Source organism: Geotrypetes seraphini, chromosome 5 (genome assembly GCF_902459505.1).
Source record: "Geotrypetes seraphini chromosome 5, aGeoSer1.1, whole genome shotgun sequence".
Lineage (NCBI taxonomy): Eukaryota > Metazoa > Chordata > Amphibia > Gymnophiona > Dermophiidae > Geotrypetes > Geotrypetes seraphini.
In genome coordinates this window covers 183992542-184012451 of record NC_047088.1, presented here as the reverse complement: position 1 = coordinate 184012451, position 19910 = coordinate 183992542, and the positions used below count along the sequence as shown (strand labels likewise).

The window sequence follows — 19910 nt, the reverse complement described above, 5'->3', positions numbered from 1 at the left end:
CGCGCATACCCCTGGCGCGTTATATGCCTGAGCGCGGTATACAAAAGTTTTTAAACATAGTTCCCACCCCGCCCGACGCCCGATTCACCCCCCCAGCAGGACCGCTCGCACCCCCACCCCGAACGACCGCTCGCACGCGCTCCCACCCGCACCCGCATCCACGATCGGAGCAAGAGGGAGCCCAAGCCCTCTTGCCCGGCCGCCTCCCCGACGTCCGATACATCCCCCCCCCCGGCAGGACCACTCGCACCCTCACCCCGAAGGACCGCCGACTCCCCAACAATATCGGGCCAGGAGGGAGCCCAAACCCTCCTGGCCACGGCGACCCCCTAACCCCACCCCGCACTACATTACGGGCAGGAGGGATCCCAGGCCCTCCTGCCCTCGACGCAAACCCCCTCCCCCCAACGACCGCCCCCCCCCAAGAACCTCCGCCCGTCCCCCAGCCGACCCGCGACCCCCCTGGCCGACCCCCACGACACCCCCACCCGCCTTCCCCGTACTTTGTGTAGTTGGGCCAGAAGGGAGCCCAAACCCTCCTGGCCACGGCGACCCCCTAACCCCACCCCGCACTACATTACGGGCAGGAGGGATCCCAGGCCCTCCTGCCCTCGACGCAAACCCCCCTCCCTCCAACGACCGCCCCCCCCTCAAGAACCTCCGACCGACCCGCGACCCCCCTGGCCGACCCCCCCACCCCCCTTCCCCGTACCTTTGGAAGTTGGCCGGACAGACGGGAGCCAAACCCGCCTGTCCGGCAGGCAGCCAACGAAGGAATGAGGCCGGATTGGCCCATCCGTCCTAAAGCTCCGCCTACTGGTGGGGCCTAAGGCGCGTGGGCCAATCAGAATAGGCCCTGGAGCCTTAGGTCCCACCTGGGGGCGCGGCCTGAGACACATGGTCGGGTTTGGCCCATGTGCCGCAGGCCGCGCCCCCAGATGGGACCTAAGGCTCCAGGGCCTATTCTGCTTGGCCCACGCGCCTTAGGCCCCACCAGTAGGCGGAGCTTTAGGACGGATGGGCCAATCCGGCCTCATTCCTTCGTTGGCTGCCTGCCGGACAGGCGGGTTTGGCTCCCGTCTGTCCGGCCAACTTCCAAAGGTACGGGGAAGGGGGGTGGGGGGGTCGGCCAGGGGGGTCGCGGGTCGGTCGGAGGTTCTTGAGGGGGGGGCGGTCGTTGGAGGGAGGGGGGTTTGCGTCGAGGGCAGGAGGGCCTGGGATCCCTCCTGCCCGTAATGTAGTGCGGGGTGGGGGTAGGGGGTCGCCGTGGCCAGGAGGGTTTGGGCTCCCTTCTGGCCCAACTACACAAAGTACGGGGAAGGCGGGTGGGGGTGTCGTGGGGGTCGGCCAGGGGGGTCGCGGGTCGGCTGGGGGACGGGCGGAGGTTCTTGGGGGGGGGCGGTCGTTGGGGGGAGGGGTTTGCGTCGAGGGCAGGAGGGCCTGGGATCCCTCCTGCCCGTAATGTAGTGCGGGGTGGGGTTAGGGGGTCGCCGTGGCCAGGAGGATTTGGGCTCCCTCCTGGCCCAATATTGTCGGGGAGTCGGCGGTCCTTCGGGGTGGGGGTGCGAGTGGTCCTGCCGAGGGGGGAGAAGAATCGGACGTCGAGGGGGGGCATCAGGCTTTCAGGATGGGGACAGGACTTCAAGGGGGGACAGGCAGACCTTCAAGGGGGGACAGGCAGACCTTCAAGGGGGGACAGGACTTCAAGGGGGACAGGCACGGAGAGGCGGGGCAGTGCACCGAAAGTCAGGGCGGGTGAATGGTGAGTCGGGGCAACCAGAGGAGAGTCGGGGCAACCAGATGAGAGTCGGGGAGGGCGAAAGGAGAATCGGGGTGGCCAGAGGAGAGTCGGGGAGAGCGAAAGGAGAGTCGGGGTGGCCAGAGGAGAGTCGGGCAGCATGCGCGTTATATGCCTGAGCGCGGTATAGAAAAGTTTTTGTACATATCATCGTGATTTCTGCGCGCTATACCCCTGTGCGCGTTTTACAACGGTGCGCGTTATATCCGCGAAAATACGGTAATTCCTAATCCACAACAGATCATTGCTTCACAAGTGTAGAATATAAAGCACACTTTCATTGGCAAAACACCGACAGATAAAAAGACAAACATGGGACCATGTTTCTGCAGATAACCGCCTGCTTCAGGGGTCGCAATTATTGCCAGATGTGTTATTTGTCTAAAGATGCCAAAGAGCATAGCCTGCATCCAATTGGTTTTACAGCATATGCATATGCAGATTTCCAAATCATACATCCCGTTGATCCATCTAATAGCAATGACCTCTTTGCTATAAATTTGAAACTTGACCATATTAATGATTAGTTAAAAACAAATATGTTATCTCTTAATAGTCCTAAAACAATAATCTCTTTTTTCCATGGAAAGATAATATTCAAATTACATCTCCAGTATGTATTAATAACATTCCAATCAAATCTGTCGACATGATTAAAATCTTGGGTGTAACTATAGACAACCGACTCAACTTTCGTTCACAAATAGGTTCTGTGGTATGAAGCTGCTTTTACAAACCTAGAATGATTCGATCTTTGGCAAAAATCCTGGAACCATCATCAATTAATATTTTAATTTATTCACTTATCTCAAAAATAGATTACTGTAACTCCTTATATCAGGGAATCTGTCAGAAAGATATCAGGCGCTTACAGCTAGTACAAAATACTGCCATCAAAGTGATTACAAACTCTGGAAAATACGAACACGTTACCCCTCTTTTAAAAAAAGCCCATTGGCTTCCAGTCCAATACAGGATAACTTATAAGATTACCCTTTCAATATTCAAAACCAAAGAACCAGCATTCCTCAATAAAAATCTTATACCTTATGAATCTAATAGAGTTTTAAGATCCTCCGTACAGCATCTACTTTGGGTTTCCTCTTTAAAAATAATAAATATCCGTAGAACAGGGGTCTCAAAGTCCCTCCTTAAGGGCTGCAATCCAGTTGGGTTTTCAAGATTTCCCCAATGAATATGCATGAGATCTATGTGCAGGCACTGCTTTCAGTGCATATTCATTGGGGAAATCCTGAAAACCCGACTGGATTACGGCCCTCAAGAAGGGACTTTGAGATCCCTACCGTAGAACAACAATATTCTCAGTTACCGCACCCACACTCTGGAATGCATTATTCAGTTATCTTCGGGCAGAGCAGAACTTAGATACATTTAAAGGAGCTTTAAAAAGCTTCTTATTCATTGATACTTTTGGCTAACTATGCTATTATCCTTTTCTTATTGAACCCCTTAGTCCTTTTGGGTTTTTTTTCCCATGTATGTTCTCTCTTCTGTATTTATTGTAGTTCTCCCCCTATCCTTTTTGTTCTTATTATATTTACTTTGTGTCTTGTTAGTCTGAGTATATTTCATCTGTTTAATACTGTTATTTTTAATTCTGTTCTTACCCCTATTTTATTGCTATAATACGCTTAGTATTTTGATAAGTGTTTAATCAAATTTGCAATAAACTTGGAAACTTGGACAATGTACGAAAAAGAAAGACAAGAAACCAAACTTGGTGCTTTGCCAATAAGAGTGCTTTATAGTACGCTTGTATAAAGCGTGTTTTTTTTTTTTTTTAACTTTGCTACTTAGGGAAGTGTATTGCAAACTTTTTAATGCCCCAACATACTAAACTTGGGGCCGTGTCTGCAGGGCTTCTGGGTATGCGCAGATGTTGATACGATGACATTATGTGTGTGTGTGATGTCATCACTTTGACATCCGCGCAGAGGCCCTCCAAATGAGTCCCTGATCCTGCTGTCCCTGAAATTACTGCGTCAGTTGTTGGGGGGGGGGGGGGCGCGGAGAGGAGGCGAGGCAGAGGCGCTGGCTTACTGACTACAGGGTATGCCTCTCGTGGCACACCCAGAATCTTAGTGTGCCATGGCAAACAGTTTGTGATAAATTGACTTAGGGATTTTCTCCTTCCTTCACTGGTTCACTGTAATCCTTAAGATTCACTATAAATGTGCCTGCCTAACCTTCAAGTCTCTCCACGGTATCCTACCTCCCCTTTTTCCACTATCCTGGAACTCCTCTAATCCCAACACCACCAGATCCACTCAAAAATTCAAACTATCCTTCCCCTCTTTAAAAGGTATATCCCATGCAGGAAAATTAGGGACTTCCCTCTTCTTCAGGATCACTGAACTCTGGAACAGCTTTACTACCCCGCTTCGGAGCCTGACCTCCCTCCAACTCTTCCACAAACATTTGAGAACTTGGCTTTTCTCTAATATGCAATGACCCCTCCCTCATTGATATACGAAGTCCCTCTAAACTCCTCTTTCTAAGTCCTTCTACTTTTCATTGTAGTTCCTTTCTACACCAACTCCTGTAAACCGTGCCGAGCTCTACTTCTGTGGAGATGATGTGGTATACAAACTGAAGGTTTAGTTTAGTTCTTGTGCCATTAGCATGCAGCCATATTTGAAAAATACTGCAGGAAAAATTACTGCCACCTAGTTTGTATGTATAAGGGCTCCTGTGTTATCTGTGCGCTAACCAGTTAGTGCTATAATGCAGATGTGCTACATCTACATCTCCACCCCTGACATGCCCCTCAAAAAAAACTATTTAGTGCACGGTTAGATCATACACATTCAAAGACTAGATGTAGCAAGTTCTGCAGTAATCAATTTTTGCTGTGTTAGGCACGTTTAGTGCCCAACTCAGCTTAGTGAAAGGGCACCACAGCTTGCAAAGTTGAATAAAAGCTGGATTCTTAGCTCATTATTATTAGATGTGCATCATGAGTAAAAGTTTGCATTAAGCTGTATTATTGGCAAATGACTCGTGTTGCTGCCATAATGCAGCTTAGTAAATAGATTTCTTAGATCCATTTTTGCAAGTAAATAGATACTGTATGTGAACTATAACTGATCTTGAGCTAGGCTTTGAAGAGGCAAATCACATCATTTACAAAATGATTTTGAACCAAGAAAAGATTACTTAGTATTTTACAGATAAATATAGCATCAAAGTCTAAATATAGAGAATATGAAATTATGAGGTCTAAGGCACTATGGTTTCTTTGCAAATAGAAGATGACACACTTGTCTATACTATTATTACCTGCAGACCCCAACACAGGTAGAATAACTAGACAACAATCTTATAAAGGTTACAGTGACAAAACATCCCATCTATAGAATCTGTCAGAAGCAGATAACTCATGGACTCTCTTCTGGGAGTTATTTTCAGGCAAAAGGAGATAAAGCAGTTTTTAATCTGATACCTACAAAAGTGGAAAGCGAGTCTAATATCAAAGCAGATATTTATCTGAGCTCCAGGGTTCATAAAATATTATTTTCAAAATAAGAAGAAAAGCAGAGAGCAGTCAAAGGTCATAGTTGTAGTAATAAAGATCATCTACTCTGTTAAGTTGAAAAGATGTTTTTGAAAGAGGTATTGTACAAGAAGCAAGAATTAATGAATATTTGTTAAGAAAGGTAAATAGGAGAAAGAAAAGAGCTTTTTGTTATTCAAAGGTAGCTGAAAAAGAGTAAAAGGATGAGGATTTCAGAGTTTCAAGAAATTTGTGACCAGGAAATGACATCAGAAGAGGGAGCCAAGGCCAGCATGAGCAGGAGGTGGAAGTTGCTGCTCACACGGGCAAACATTCAAACATTTCAAGAGGTATGCCGGGAGGGGGGAGAAGAGACACCAGTGTCCCCACCATGGCAGTTTGCTTCCTCCCCCTCCTCCCCGTTTATTGTGCCACTGGTTCTCCCACTTTTCCCAGTCCACCTACCATCAGCGGCAATTCTATCGCCCTTCATAATTTCATTTAAATTTCTAGATGTGGCTATTGATCGAACCTTTAGTTTAAAATAATAATAATAATTCTTCACCTTACAACAACTTTGTTCTGTTTTTCCTCTTCCAGGGGATGGAAAGTCCCCAAAAAACCTCGCCACCCAATCATTGCAAAACTTCCACCTTAACACACTTTTATATGTGCGTGACTTGAAAGATTGTATTATTAAAAAAGCACTTATCTTTTGTGTATAGTTCTTTGGCCTCGATGTGCCACGTTTCAAAATTTCTTCAGGAAGCCAAATGGTAACAGCGAAAGACTCTTAAGTCTTCCAGAATGGGTGTCAGTCTCTAGTCTAGCTTGTAATTCAGCTTTCAGTAAACTTCCGATATCTGCAGATATATGGAAGTTATCTGCAGATATCGGAAGTTTACTGAAAGCTGAATTGCAAGCTAGACCAGAGACTGACACCCATTCTGGAAGACTTAAGAGTCTTTCGCTGTTACCATTTGGCTGAAGACTAAGGCTCCTTTTACGAAGCTGCATTAGCGTACTAAACCGCTGGCTGCGCTACCCGCTACCGCCTCCTCTTGAGCAGGCAGTAGATTTTCAGCTAGCGCAGGGGTTAGCACGTGATGAAAAGTCACGCACGTTAACCCCGCTAGCGCGGCATGATAAAAGGAGCCCTAAATTCCATATACAGTGCTGAAAAATTGGTGCCGATAAAAATTAGTGCAAAGTGCTATTCCATAAATGGCCCTCAGAGTTGGGAGCTGTGTATAAGATAGCATTTAGCACTGGGATCCACGCCCAGTTTTGGGCATGAGCATTTACACCATTTGAAACCTGTTATAAATTCTTGCACCTAAATAAGGTGTGGATCCATCTTATTCTGTAACACTGTGCACAAATTCCAGGAATGCCGCTGATCTGTCCATGCCTCTCTCATGGCTACACCCACTTTTTTGATCTAAGCATAATATTTATGCACAGATCCCGACACCTATAGATGTTTATGTAAATTTAAATTATCACTAATTAGGGCCAATAATTGATTATCACTCAATTATCAGTGCTAATTGGTTCATTTGGCAATTCAATTGCACATGCAAACTAGCCATGCACCCAAATTTGCATACCCATGTTTTAGTATCATATGTAGAATTAGGGTGAAAACATGCAAAACAGGCTGTTTCTTATCCTTGCCATAGAACTTTCTTCATTGTCACTGAACTCTGCACTTATTTATTCAAATCTTTCTAGCTATGAATTATTTGTTAACCAACTTTTATGAAGATAATTCATCCAAGGCAGTGTACAAGGAGTATGGATTGATATAATTTAACATTTTAATTACAAAAATAGTAAAGCAGACAAATGTCAGTGTAATACACAGAACAATAAGCTAAACTTGAAGATGGGCAAAATTAAATCCTACTTAGTAGTATGATGAATGCCAGCAGAATTCAAATAACACCAGAAAATGCAGCATGATTGAACATTATTTTAAAATAGATACTATATGATAATCATGATTTGTTGATTGAAATTTAAGTTTGGAAAGATGTCAACACACTGTACAAATGAAACATCTTTAAAGAAAACATAAGTGAGGACATACTACACAAAATTGGGGAGGCCTCACTCGAGTCTTCCTATTCTACCCACCCACCTTACTCCTCACTCCTCCCTGCCTTTCTTGTGACCTGGAGGCCCCACCCTCTGCAGCAGGCCTTTACTAGCCACATCGGCCCGCTTCTTGAACATAAGAATAGACTTACTTGGTCAGACCAATGGTCCATCAAGTCCTGTAGCCCGTTCTCATGGTGGACAATCCAGGTCACTAGTACCTGGACAAAACCCAGGAGTAGCAATATTCCATGCTACCGATCCAGGACAAGCAGTGGCTCCCCCCATGTCTTTCTCAATAACAGACTATGGACTTTTCCTCCAGGAAATTGTCCAAACCTTTCTTAAAACCAGCTGTCTGAAGAGCATGACTTACTTCACCTGCACTGTAGGTTACTGAGATGCCTTGAATTATTATTAGTAGTATACCCTCAGGCCCAGATTCTCTAAAAGTGCGTCCCGATTTTAGGCAGCTGTAGGCGTCCTACAGCTGTCTAATCAGCCAATCGGGATGCACGTTTTTTAAAAAAACAAAATGCTCCCCAGACAGGCCGCCTATATTGAAGGCGAGGCCCTGATTCTGTATAGGACGCCCGGGAGAGGCGTCCTATTCAGAATCGGCCTAAACTAAACCCCGATTCTGTAACCGGCGTCCATGTTACAGACGCGGGTTAGAGAATCGGGTTAGATTAGACACGGCCCGCTACACTTATCGCGGCAAGGAATCTCTCTGCCGCTATAAGTATAGCGGGCCGCGGCCTGTCCGATCGGATGCCCCCCCCCCCCGCGACACTACCGACCGCCCCCCCCCGACACTACTGATGCTGGCAGGAGAGTGTCCAATCCCTCCTGCCCGAAGACGGCACATTCCCCCCCTCCTGCCCGAAGACGGCACATTCCCCCCCTCCTGCCCGAAGACGGCACATCCCCCCCTCCTGCCCGAAGACTGAACACCACCCCCCGGCGCTACCGATGCTGGCAGGAGAGTGCCCAATCCCTCCTGCCCGAAGACGGCACATCCCCCCCTCCTGCCCGAAGACGGCACACCACCCCCCGGCGCTAACAACCCCCAAATTAACCTGTTCTTCGGGCCAGACGGTTCTTTCCCGTCTAACCGGTAAGCCCGCCTCGTCGAAATGAGGCGGGCTCGCCCCTTCCCGGCCCATCCCGCCGAAGCCTAAGGCCTGATTGGCCCAGGCTCTAGAAGCCTGGACCAATCAGGCCTTAGGCATAGCGGGTCCGCCCATCCCCACTTGGCCAATCAGACCTTAGATTTAGTGGGGATGGGCGGACCCGCTATGCCTAAGGCCTGATTGGTCCAGGCTTCTAGAGCCTGGGCCAATCAGGCCTTAGGCTTCGGCGGGATGGGCCGGGAAGGGGCGAGCCCGCCTCATTTCGACGAGGCGGGCTTACCGGCTAGACGGGAAAGAACCGTCTGGCCTGAAGAACAGGTTAGTTTGGGGGTTGTTAGCGCCGGGGGGTGGTGCGCCGTCTTCGGGCAGGAGGGGGGGGGGGTGCGCCGTCTTCGGGCAGGAGGGATTGGACACTCTCCTGCCAGCATCAGTAGTGTCGGGGGGCGGTCGGTAGTGTCGGGGAGGGCGGTCGGTCGGTAGTGTCGGGGTGGGAGGGAGATCGGTAATGTCGGGGGGGGGGGGGGGGCGGCGGCATCCAATCGGACAGGCCGCGGCCCGCTATACTTATAGCGGCAGAGAGATCCCTTGCCGCGATAAGTATAGCAGCTGCATCTACTTACAATGTAGACCAGCATTTTGCTGGCCTACATTTTTAAGGTTTATTCCTCTACTAGGGAGACGCGTAGGGCCACCTAGGTTCGCCTAAGGCCCTTAGGCGAGCTTAGGCGTCTTGCGGGTCTCCCTAGGCTCCCGGAGGTGCCTTCAGGCCTGCCTGGGGAGCATTTTTTTTTTTTAAACGTGCATCCCGATTGGCTGATTAGACAGCTGTAAGACGCCTACAGCTGCCTAAAATCGGGACGCACTTTTTGAGAATCTGGGCCTCAGTGTGTAGTCAAAAGCTATAAGAGCAAAATAACCGTAACAGTTAAAGCTCTGTTGCTTTCAATTGCTTAGACTTTCTAAGGGATTATTTCAGCCTTTTGACACACACCATCATGGGTGTACACTTTTGTAGGTGAAAATCATTGTGAATAAAATATAAATGATAAATCCGTGAAAACCAAAGTTGAATATTAGAATCCTGAACTGTGCTCACTGTGAAATAACATTCTAATCATGACTTTATTGGGTGTAATGTACTTATCTCAATAATAATAATAGTCCATTGTATTCTTTGGAATGGGCGGCTGATCCAGTTCAGTTAGTGGCATGCAATCCAATAAAACTGCTTAACGCCAAACCGAATAAAGTTCCCGGGTTCCACTGAGCTCGGTTTTGAGGCAATTTTCCACTTCTTCAGGAACCCCAAACTGGACAGTAACAGGAAACAAAATTACAATCACAATATTCAATATTCAGACCGTGACAGTCATTTTTTTTGAAACACTGGCTGCCATACTCTGAATTAGACTCTAGTAATTATTGCCAAGGCATAGCTGATTACCAGCACTGAATATTTTTGTTGGGTTTTATCTGGATATCACAGATATTCAGAGGTTCTACCTGCAAAACCTTTTTTTTATCCTAAGTTACTGCTGCTAGATTATGGGTGGGGAATGAGGGCTGCAATTTAGTTGCGTTTTCAGAATTTCCCCAATAAATATGCATGAGATCTATTTGCATGCACTGCCTCCATTGTATGCACATAGATCTCATGCATATTCATTAGGGAAATCCTGGAAATCCAACTGGATTGTGATCCTCGTTCCCCACCCCTGGCTTTGATAACTCCTAATTCTACTCTGACTTCACCCCCAGACTGCTAGGACACTAAGGTCCTGATTCTATAAACGACATCTAATTCCTAGGTACTGTTTAGTGCAGCTGTCAATCAATCACTAGGCAACGTTTATTGAAATGTGCCTAGAAGCATCTAAATTTTCTAAGGTGCACTGCCATGTAGGCCAGGGTTTTCTTGGCCTGAATGCATCTAACATAGGCACATGCTGGCGCCTAAGTCATTCCATACCCAACCTCTGACCCAAATCCGCCCCTAACCATGCCTATTTGCCTTATAGGCATTGGTAGGTGCCTCTGTATAGACACCTAACTCAAAGTGGTAGGCACCTGTCACTTAGCAAAGTATTGTATTCCTTTTGAAGTTACCATCGGATGTGAATCCGTTCACTCTTACACAAACTGTTGAGACTCCTGAAGCAGGCTGTCTGGCCGAAACATGCGCATGTCGAGTTGGTGTTTTATTGAGAAATAAAGGAAGGGGGTGTTTGAAATATTTGGAGTTCACCAGTCTTTTATTTGGACTCTTGCACTCCTTCGTGCCTACCTATTAATTGAAAAGTGCCATTAAAAAGCAATTAAAAAAGAATTCGCTGATAGGTGCCTAACTTGGTAGGCATCTACCACTTCATGGTTGGCGTATACTCCAACCAGAAAGTAGGGATGGATTTTGGGTATAGTTTGACTTAGGTACACTCATTTAGATCAAGAAAACCCTAGCATAAATGGATCACGCCTAAGATTCCAATGCCTACTGGCACCTAAGATTGCCCTGATTCTTTAAACGGTGCCTAGTGGATGATTGACATATGCGCTCTTGGGTGCCTAGGAATTAAGCACCGTTTGTAGAATCAAGGCTTATGTGCTTACCGCAGGTTCAAAACCACTACTGTGAGGCGCATTCAGGTGTCCCATGGTACTTTTAGGATCTGTGTGCTCTTCCCCCATGATAAAGGTCATAGAGACTGACACGGTTCCAGAATTTGTCCCTGGCCCCGTGGTTAATTGCAGGAAACCATCCCCATGTAATTCTTTAAGGAGAGAAGGAAGAATCTAGAGTATGAAAGGCACAACCACTGACCCTCAAACCTTGCAGTGAAGAATGCTGGTGTAGGACTGAGGTTGAGATAGTCACTAAAGAATGATACGGGTTGGTTTTCCACGGTGACAGTGACAAATTCTGTCACCATGTCATTCTCTTAAGGATAGATTTTATTTTTTAGCACTAGTGGTGGACAGTAGGCATGTACTGCGCTAGTAGGTTAATGCAGCTGCACCACCATGTGCTAACTGTGTGTGATTAGCATTTGAGCCCTCACTGGCTAGAAAATAGATGTCGGTATAGGCTCACAAGTTAATGACCACATGCTAATGGGGAAATCAGCGTGTGACCATTAATATGGAAAATGGACCCATTTTACTGCTGTGCTAAAAGTGACCTCAACGTGTGGGAAAGCCCTATGTTGGGGATAGCTCTGGCCCCTTTTTAGCGCAGCTAATTTGATCTTATTTCTGTTGTAAAGTCTGTGAATACGGTTTTGTAATGTTAAAAATTGAATCATATATGTCAGATCATTGACTTAGCTATACAGTAGCTACTAGATTCTGTTTCTCAATTTGCTTTTTGAAATATATATATTTTGGGGTCTAAAGAGCTGGCTATTCAAGGACGCTTTCCAATAGATTTGTTATAACCTATAATAGCTTCAGGAAGACGATCTAATAGAATTAAGAGGGTACCTGCTCCCCAACCTTTTTTGTCTTGACCCTCCCATGGTTTTATTTTTACTTTTATTTTTTTAGAATTGTATTTATGTCAACTGCTGTCAACCGCCTCCCTCCTTACATGTCTACTGTATTAGTAGTGAATGTTATGTTTGTCGGTTTTTAATGTTTACTTAATTTTTGAACTTACGTAAATCGCATTGGATCTGGACTATGCGAAGTAATCAAAGAAATTAAATAAATAAACTTGATGAAAAAAAAACCCCAAACCCAGCAAATATTTATGCTGCTGGTCACTGTGCTGTTAACAAATTATGTCCTACAGTGCTCTCTGCTGGAAGGAAGATGTTGAAAGCAAATTGTGGGGCTATGCAAATAGGAGCAGGCATTGCACAAATTATCAGAATAAAAATATAGAAGAAATAGATAGAGACTCAAACTTAATTCAAAACTATTAAAAAAAAAAAAGAGAGACAAGAAAGAGTGACAAGATGTCAGTTGTAAGAACTTGCTGTAAACTGGACAGAAAAGAAAATAAACTACATTCCCATTTGACTTCTAAGGAGAATAGCAAGCCTACAGAAATCATAATACTCAAATAGGAGATGACAAAGATTGACTACCTTTCTGGTCTCTCAGAAGCCTGCTAAGCAGTTCTGGATCAGAGAAGATAGAGATCATATGTTTCTTTTTAATTTATAATATACTTAAGTTGAAATGTCAGCAAACCCTCCCTTATCCCCCACCCACACCCACTGTTTTACTGCACTGTTTAATGTCTAAACAAGCCTCCTTTTATGTATGCCTAGTTCTGCTAAGTTCCAAGAAAATCCTGATGCTGTACTAGAATAAGACTTTAACTCATTCATCTCTCTCTCTACACCAGTGGTCTCAAACTCAAACCATTTGCAGGGCCACATTTTGGATTTGTAGGTACTTGGAGGGCGGCAGAAAAAAATAGTTAATGTCTTATTAAAGAAATGACAATTTTGCATGAGGTAAAACTCTTTATATTTATAAATCTAAAGGAAAGACATTAATAAGACATTAACTAATTTTTCTGTGGCCGTCCAAATACCCTATTTTTTCTGCGGCCCTCACAGTTAAAATTTAACATCTTTCCTTTCTTAGAACTGACACATTTCAATCGCTATATTGAAAATAAAATATTTTCCCTACCTTTGTTGTCTGCTGACTTCATTTTTCTGTGCTTTAACTATGTTTCCAGGGCCTTCTTGTCCTTTGACTGTTTTTCCCTCCATCTTCACGTTCTGCCTTGCATCCATCTTTGATCCAAACAGACCGGGAATTTTAAATTACAGTCCACTTGAGGGGGCAATACTTTCAAAATAGAACAAAACAGCAAAAAAACCCTCTCATCAATACTGGGCAAGTTTCTCAAATAGTATCTTCATATAACATTTAAAGGCTTTTAAATATTCAAATGTGCTCATAAGCTCTTCAGCAAGGCACCACAGCAGCGGTACAATGTCGCTGGAAAGGTGCTTGAATTTTAATCAAGGATACTTGCTTCTACTGGAGTGGCAAATGTTATGGCTCTACAAAAGTTGTTTAACAGTAGACCACTTATCTGAAAAGGTCAGTTCACGGCTCCAACACACTCTGTGTTTCGCTACGCTACATCAGGAAGCCGGAAGGATGAGCTTTTTATATTGATTTTATTTGCAGTGTGCAGTGCCAGAGTCCTTTGGTAGAATTGTTTAATGTCTAAACAAACCTCTCTTTATGTATACCTAGTTCTGCTAAGTTCCAAGAAAATCCTGATACTAAAATAAGACTTTAACCCATTCATCTCTCTCTCTCTTATATTTAAGGGTAAAAGATAATAAAACCCTGGAGAGGAAAATTATTGATTCGGGATGAAATTTAGATGTTAACATGATGAAAAAGAAAAGAAGCTTATAGACTAATGTATTTAAGTGAAAAAAAGACTTTGCTAAAATGTGCTTTGTATGGAAAATAGCACAAAAGATGCAAAAACATCAACATTTTGATGTTTCATGAAATTTTCTGCTTGAAGTACAGTTTTGAGACCTCCTTCCATATAGGGATGCCAACTTTTGACGCACAGAAATCTAACACCTGCCTCATCCATGTCCCTCCCTCTGCCCTATGCTTTGCCACACCTACAGTATCTAATCTGTAGCATACTGACAAAAACTATAACTGTTCTTGATTTCCCTGCAGATAATTTTTTTCGGGGAGAAAACTATTGTTTAGAGCCAGGTGGCACCTTAATACTAATCAATTAAGGGCCCTCTTTTACAAAACTGTGTTGGCAATTCTGTGGCAAATGCACCGAAGCTCATAGAAACAGAATGGGCTTTGGTGCATTTGCTGAGGCAGAATTGCTACCCTAGCTTTGTAAAAGGGACTCTAATTGAAGCATGAGTGTGGCTGGTAGGTAATATGGTAGGGAAGCTTCTGGACTAAAGTGCAGAGATGCCAAGGGTGGCCTAACCCAAGGATTGAGATAGAAGGCCAATTAATTAGGTTTTTGTAGTGGTACGTTCAGGGTACAAATGTAACATGATTCTGAAAGGACTGATGTCTGAGGAAGGACTGCTGGCTACTCTTACTGACAAAACAACAACAACAAAACCCCCCACAACTATTCAACTGCAGGCATAAATTTCTAAAGGGAGCAGTAAAAGTCTCAGACCAAGAGCTTTACAACTTTCAAAAGAATATAGAGTAGCCTCCCTTCTTTAATCATAGTCATAAAAACCTCCACCAGCTATTGTCATGTCTTATCATTTAAAGAAAATTTTAACAATTCATAATAGTTGTCAGTCCATGATTATGAATCCAATCAAACTCTTATTCAACCAGCGGTATGAATTAAACATTTCCACAGCACACTTATCTTAATATTGCCAGACTTCTCAAGCACTGTTTGCATGTAAACATTTAAAAATGGATTTCTGTATCATGGATGATGTACCTTACCATATATACTCTAATATAAACCCCCCAAAAGGAGGAAAAAGGTTAACTCGAATATAAACTGAAGTTAGAAATTTGTGTCATCGTGGTGAGCCACTCTACAAAGACTAGCTGTCCTTGCTATTAGTGTAGATGTTAAATTGGGGACAAGATAGGTGGAGCATAGTCTACAGCGATAAACAGATGGTTAGCACCTGTTAACAAACCTATCATTTGGGGCATTCATTGATCATTTTCTCAAGCAAACTCAAACTTTGTTTCATTGAAAATCAATTGTGAAAACGTAGCGGGGGTGATAGGCAATCTCTGTAGTCCCATTTTGTGGAATAGGGTCAAATTACAGAATAGTAACACATTCTTGAAAGCCATTTTTGTCCTGGCTCCCTCCTCTCAAACAGAATGCTAAATTGATCTAGTCTAGGATTCACATATACTTTTCTAATCCAGAATACCATGAGCCAATATGTTTTGAAACAGCAGAGCACTTAGGGACCGATTCTATAAACGGGCATCCTGATTGTAGGCAGCAGTAGGCATCCTACCGCTGTATAGCAGCCAATCAGGACACACTTTTTTTTTTTTTTTTTTTTTAACCTGAGGATGTCAACTTTTGCCGATTATTAGATAATTCAAATTCCTATTTGCATTTTAGGAAATTATTGAAAGTGTATCTAATTGTAAAATTTTTAGACAATTGATTATTTATATTTCACTGTGATGTATTTCACTGTGACCCCCACCCCTCTTTTACTAAGCCATGGTAGAGGTTTCTACCGTGGCCCAGAGCGCTAAATGCTCCAATACTTATAGAATTCCTATGAGCATCAGACATCATCAGAGCATTTAGTGCTTTGGTCTGAGGTAGAAACCTTTACCATGGCTTAGTAAAAGATGGCCTTAATTTGTCTTCATTGTAGCATAAAAAAAAGAAATAGCAAAAATATTCATTATTTAGATGAATTGACCCTGTAGAAACAAGATTCTACTTTACCAAGGGATAGGAAAATGTCTGTAAAGATGTTATTGCACAACACTGAGCAGGACCAACACAAAGCAGGAGCCAGGTGAGGCACATGCCAAAGTTCAAGGATGCTAAAATCCTGCTCTGCTGGCTCAGCCTTCACATTGGCGAGGGCAGTGCTTGCTCTCACTTTTGTTCTCTCTTTGCATGGCCACCATTGCCACAGATTTAAACATGAGAGCATAGCAGTGAGAGCAAAGTGACATGCTCTTGCTGCAGTAAAAGCTAGAGCCAATACTGGTGGGGTTGGGGAGAAAAGGATGCCAAAGCAACCATTGACTCGGAGCACCACAATCCCTTGAGCTAGCACTGACATAAAGGCCAATTTAAACAAGAGGTTGATAGTTGCTCTTAAACCGCGGGGCATGACTGCATTTGTGGATTGTGCCATGTTAATGGGCAATAAAGCCATTTTATGTTTGGGTGACGCCAGAGGCACCTTCCATTCAACATTGGCACTCTCTCAAGCAGCCTTGGAAAGCCGCAACATTACCGATTTGGAATCCCCATCAGGGTGTCATTTCTGTGCATTATGGGAACCGTTCTGGAATGATGTCGCACCTCATGCTCGCAGCAGAATTTTGAATACTTAACATAGTTGTTACATAATAATAATAATAACTTTATTCTTCTATACCGCCACAATCTTGCGACTTCTAGGCGGTTTACAATCAAGAGTGCTGGACATTCAGCGAAATACAATAAGTAAATATTCAGAGGAAATACAGAGATCAGAGACCTCAGGAGGCAATGGTATAGAAATACAATTTGCTGAGCGAAAATGTAATATGTACATTTTAGTAGGTAATGTCCGACAGGACCTGTTGGGGATAAATAGCAACGTAAAGTTACAATAAGATGAAGATAACAGATTATATTTATAACAGTGCTGTAAGTTCAGGTGGAATAGGGAGGGGGGAGGGAGAGAGAGAGCGGGTCAATTGTTTAGGTATTTCTGGAACAGGTATGTTTTTAGGTGTTTCCTGAATTCCCCGTATATAGTGGGCGAAAGCAGTTGGTCTAGGTCTTTGCCCCATGGGACTGCTTGGTGAGAGAGAAGGTGTTCGTGGTGTTTTTTCATTTTGCAGCCTCTAACTGGAGGGGAAATGAGTTTTGGGTGTGTGTTTCTCTTGAGTTTATTATTAGAAAATGCGAAAAGGTCCGTTATGTACTTGGAGGTCAGGCCGTATAGTACTTTGAAGCAGAGGCAGGCAAATTTAAACCTTACTCGGGCTTCCATTGGTAGCCAATGCAGCTGCCGATAGTAGGGTGTCACGTGGTCGAATTTCTTCAGCCCGAAGATAAGTCTGACCGCAGCATTTTGCATTATTTGGAGACGTCTCATATTCTTTTGTGAGATTGCTAGATAGGCGATCTCACAAAAGAATATGAGACGTCTCCAAATCAGTATCAGTTTGTTTTTGTTAGCAAAACTACTGAATGGAATGTTGAGGGAGGTGGGGAGAAAATTGGTTTGTACAGTTTGGTTATATATGTCTGAATATTGCTGGTTTATGGTATGTTATCTTGCTAAAACCAATAAAAATGATTTTAAAATAAATTTAACAAAAAACAAGAGGTTGATACCTTAAAAATTACCTGAACATCTCTTTTGCTATATTTTAATTTGATTACACTTATCTGTACAGGTTTTCAATATATAAAAATGTACATGTTCCAGAAATTACTTATAATAATTGATTATATTTGTTGACATTTAAGATTTTGCTGCAAAGTATATTATTAACTTATTTTTTTTCACTGTAACCTTCTAAACTCATTAATGTTATGGTTTTCAGTTTCTTGGCAGCACAGAAGTGGAACAACCCAAAGGTACAGAAGTTGTTCGAGATGCTGTTCGAAAACTGAAGGTAGGGAAATTTCTTACCTAAATATGGTCTAGATTCACTAACATAAGAACATAATAATTGCCGCTGCTGGGTCAGACCAGTGGTCCATCACGCCCAGCAGTCCGCTCACGCGGCGGCCCTCTAGTCCAAGACCGCGCCCTAATCGAGATTAACCCTATCATTGTATGTCCTTGTTCAGCAGGAACTTGTCTAACTTTGTCTTGAAACCCTGGAGGGTGTTTTCCCCTGTGACAGACTCCAGAAGATTGTTCCAGTTTTCTACCATTCTCTGGGTGACGAAGAACTTCCTTACGTTTGTATGGAATCTATCCCCTTTCAACTTTAGAGAGTGCCCTCTCGTTCTCCCTACCTTGGAGAGGGTGAACAACCTGTCCTTATCTAACAAGTCTATTCCCTTCAGTACCTTGAATGTTTCGATCATGTCCCCTCTCAATCTCCTCTGTTCAAGGGAGAAGAGACCCAGTTTCTCTAATCTTTCACTGTACGGCAGTTCCTCCAACCCCCTTAACCATCCCAGTCACCCTTCTCTGGACCCTTTCAAGTAATTCTGTGTCCTTTCTCATGTACGGCGACCAGTGCTGGACGCAGTACTGCAGGTGAGAGTGCACCATGGCCCGGTACAGTGGCATGATAACCTTCTCTGATCTGTTTGTGATCCCCTTCTTTATCATTCCTAGCATTCTGTTAGCCCTTTTTGCTGCTGCCGCACATTGCGTGGGGCTTCATCGATTTGTCGATCAGAACTCCCAAGTCCCTTTCCTAGGAGGTCTCTCCAAGTTCCGCCCCGGACATCCTGTATTTGTGCATGAGATTTTTGTTACCGACATGCATCACCTTGTACTTATCCATATTAAACCTCATTTGCCATGTCGATGCCCATTCCTCGAGCCTGATCATGTCACGTTGCAGATCTTCACAGTCCCCCTGCATCTTCACTACTCTGAATAACTTCGTATCATCCACATATTTAATCACCTCGCTTGTCATTCCTATGTCCAGATCATTTATAAAGATGTTGAAGAGCATGGGTCCGAGCACCGAGCATGAGGTGCTTCAGCCAGTCAGTGCCTTAGGCCCCTCCCTGTACATCAAATGATGCGCCGGGGCGGGGTCTAAGGCCGCTATTGGGCAGCGACCAGACGGAGGAGCAGGAGCGGGAGGACTTTCCTCCTGCTCCTGAAGATTGACGTAGGAGCAGGAGGGACCAGACACCCCTCCTGCTCCCGAAGATGGAGGGAGTCTTCGGGAGCCTTGTCGCAAGGAGCAGGAGGGACCGGGCACCTCTCCTGCTCCCAACTATTTTAAAGGTACTGGGGTGGGTGGGCTGGGCCCAACCGCTTGGGCTGACCAGGGATGGACCGGGGGTGGGAGGCCTAGGAGCAGGAGGGACTGAGCACCACTCCTGCTCCCAACTTTTTGGTGCCGGGGTGGGTGGGCTGTGCTGGGAGGGGGACAAGTTGCCGGTTGCGGGGAGGGAGGGCAAGGGCCAAGCTGGTTGGTGGTGGGGGCGGCTGTTCTTGGGGGGGCACCTTTTCTTCGGGGAGGACACATTTGTGTGTGGGGGTACATTTTTTTGGCAGGCCTGCCTATCTTTTATTAATTTTTTTTTATGGGGCAGATATTTTGCGTGTGTAAATATTTGTGCCTTGGAAAAAAATGAATAAAAAAGATAGGCAGGCCTGTCAAAAAACCTGCAGACCTGACGGTAACTCAGTTATTGACAGGTCTGCAGCAATCCGGTTTGCTAATAGTAAAACCTGATTCAAAATAGCCAAGCAATTGTTAGTGACTGAATCACGTGGCTATTTTGCATGGGGTTTTGCTTATTTGCATGGGAGGATCACTACAGGCTTTAGTGAATGGGGATGGAGGGAAATTTGGTCGCAAAGGACTCGCAGATCGATCGGTACCCGATCGGTTTGCTTAGTGAATCTAGGCCTATGTGATGAAAATGTTTTTCTATTAGTTCTTCCTCAGAAGAAGACATTTGTTTTAGCATTATGTACATAGATGTGTATGTATGAAATAAACACTTTGTACATTC

The 19910-nt window shown here is 44.5% G+C and overlaps 1 protein-coding gene across 12 annotated transcripts in view; it reads left to right on the top strand.

Moving 5' to 3' along the window:
• The window catches only part of GULP1 (GULP PTB domain containing engulfment adaptor 1), a 282238-nt gene that overhangs the window by 133895 nt on the left and 128433 nt on the right, over positions 1-19910 (top strand). For all 12 annotated transcript variants that reach the window (XM_033945466.1, XM_033945464.1, XM_033945471.1 and 9 more), the window contains one exon: positions 17795-17866. In XM_033945466.1, coding sequence (XP_033801357.1) covers positions 17795-17866 — 72 coding nt within the window. The remainder of the gene's footprint in view (positions 1-17794; positions 17867-19910) is intronic.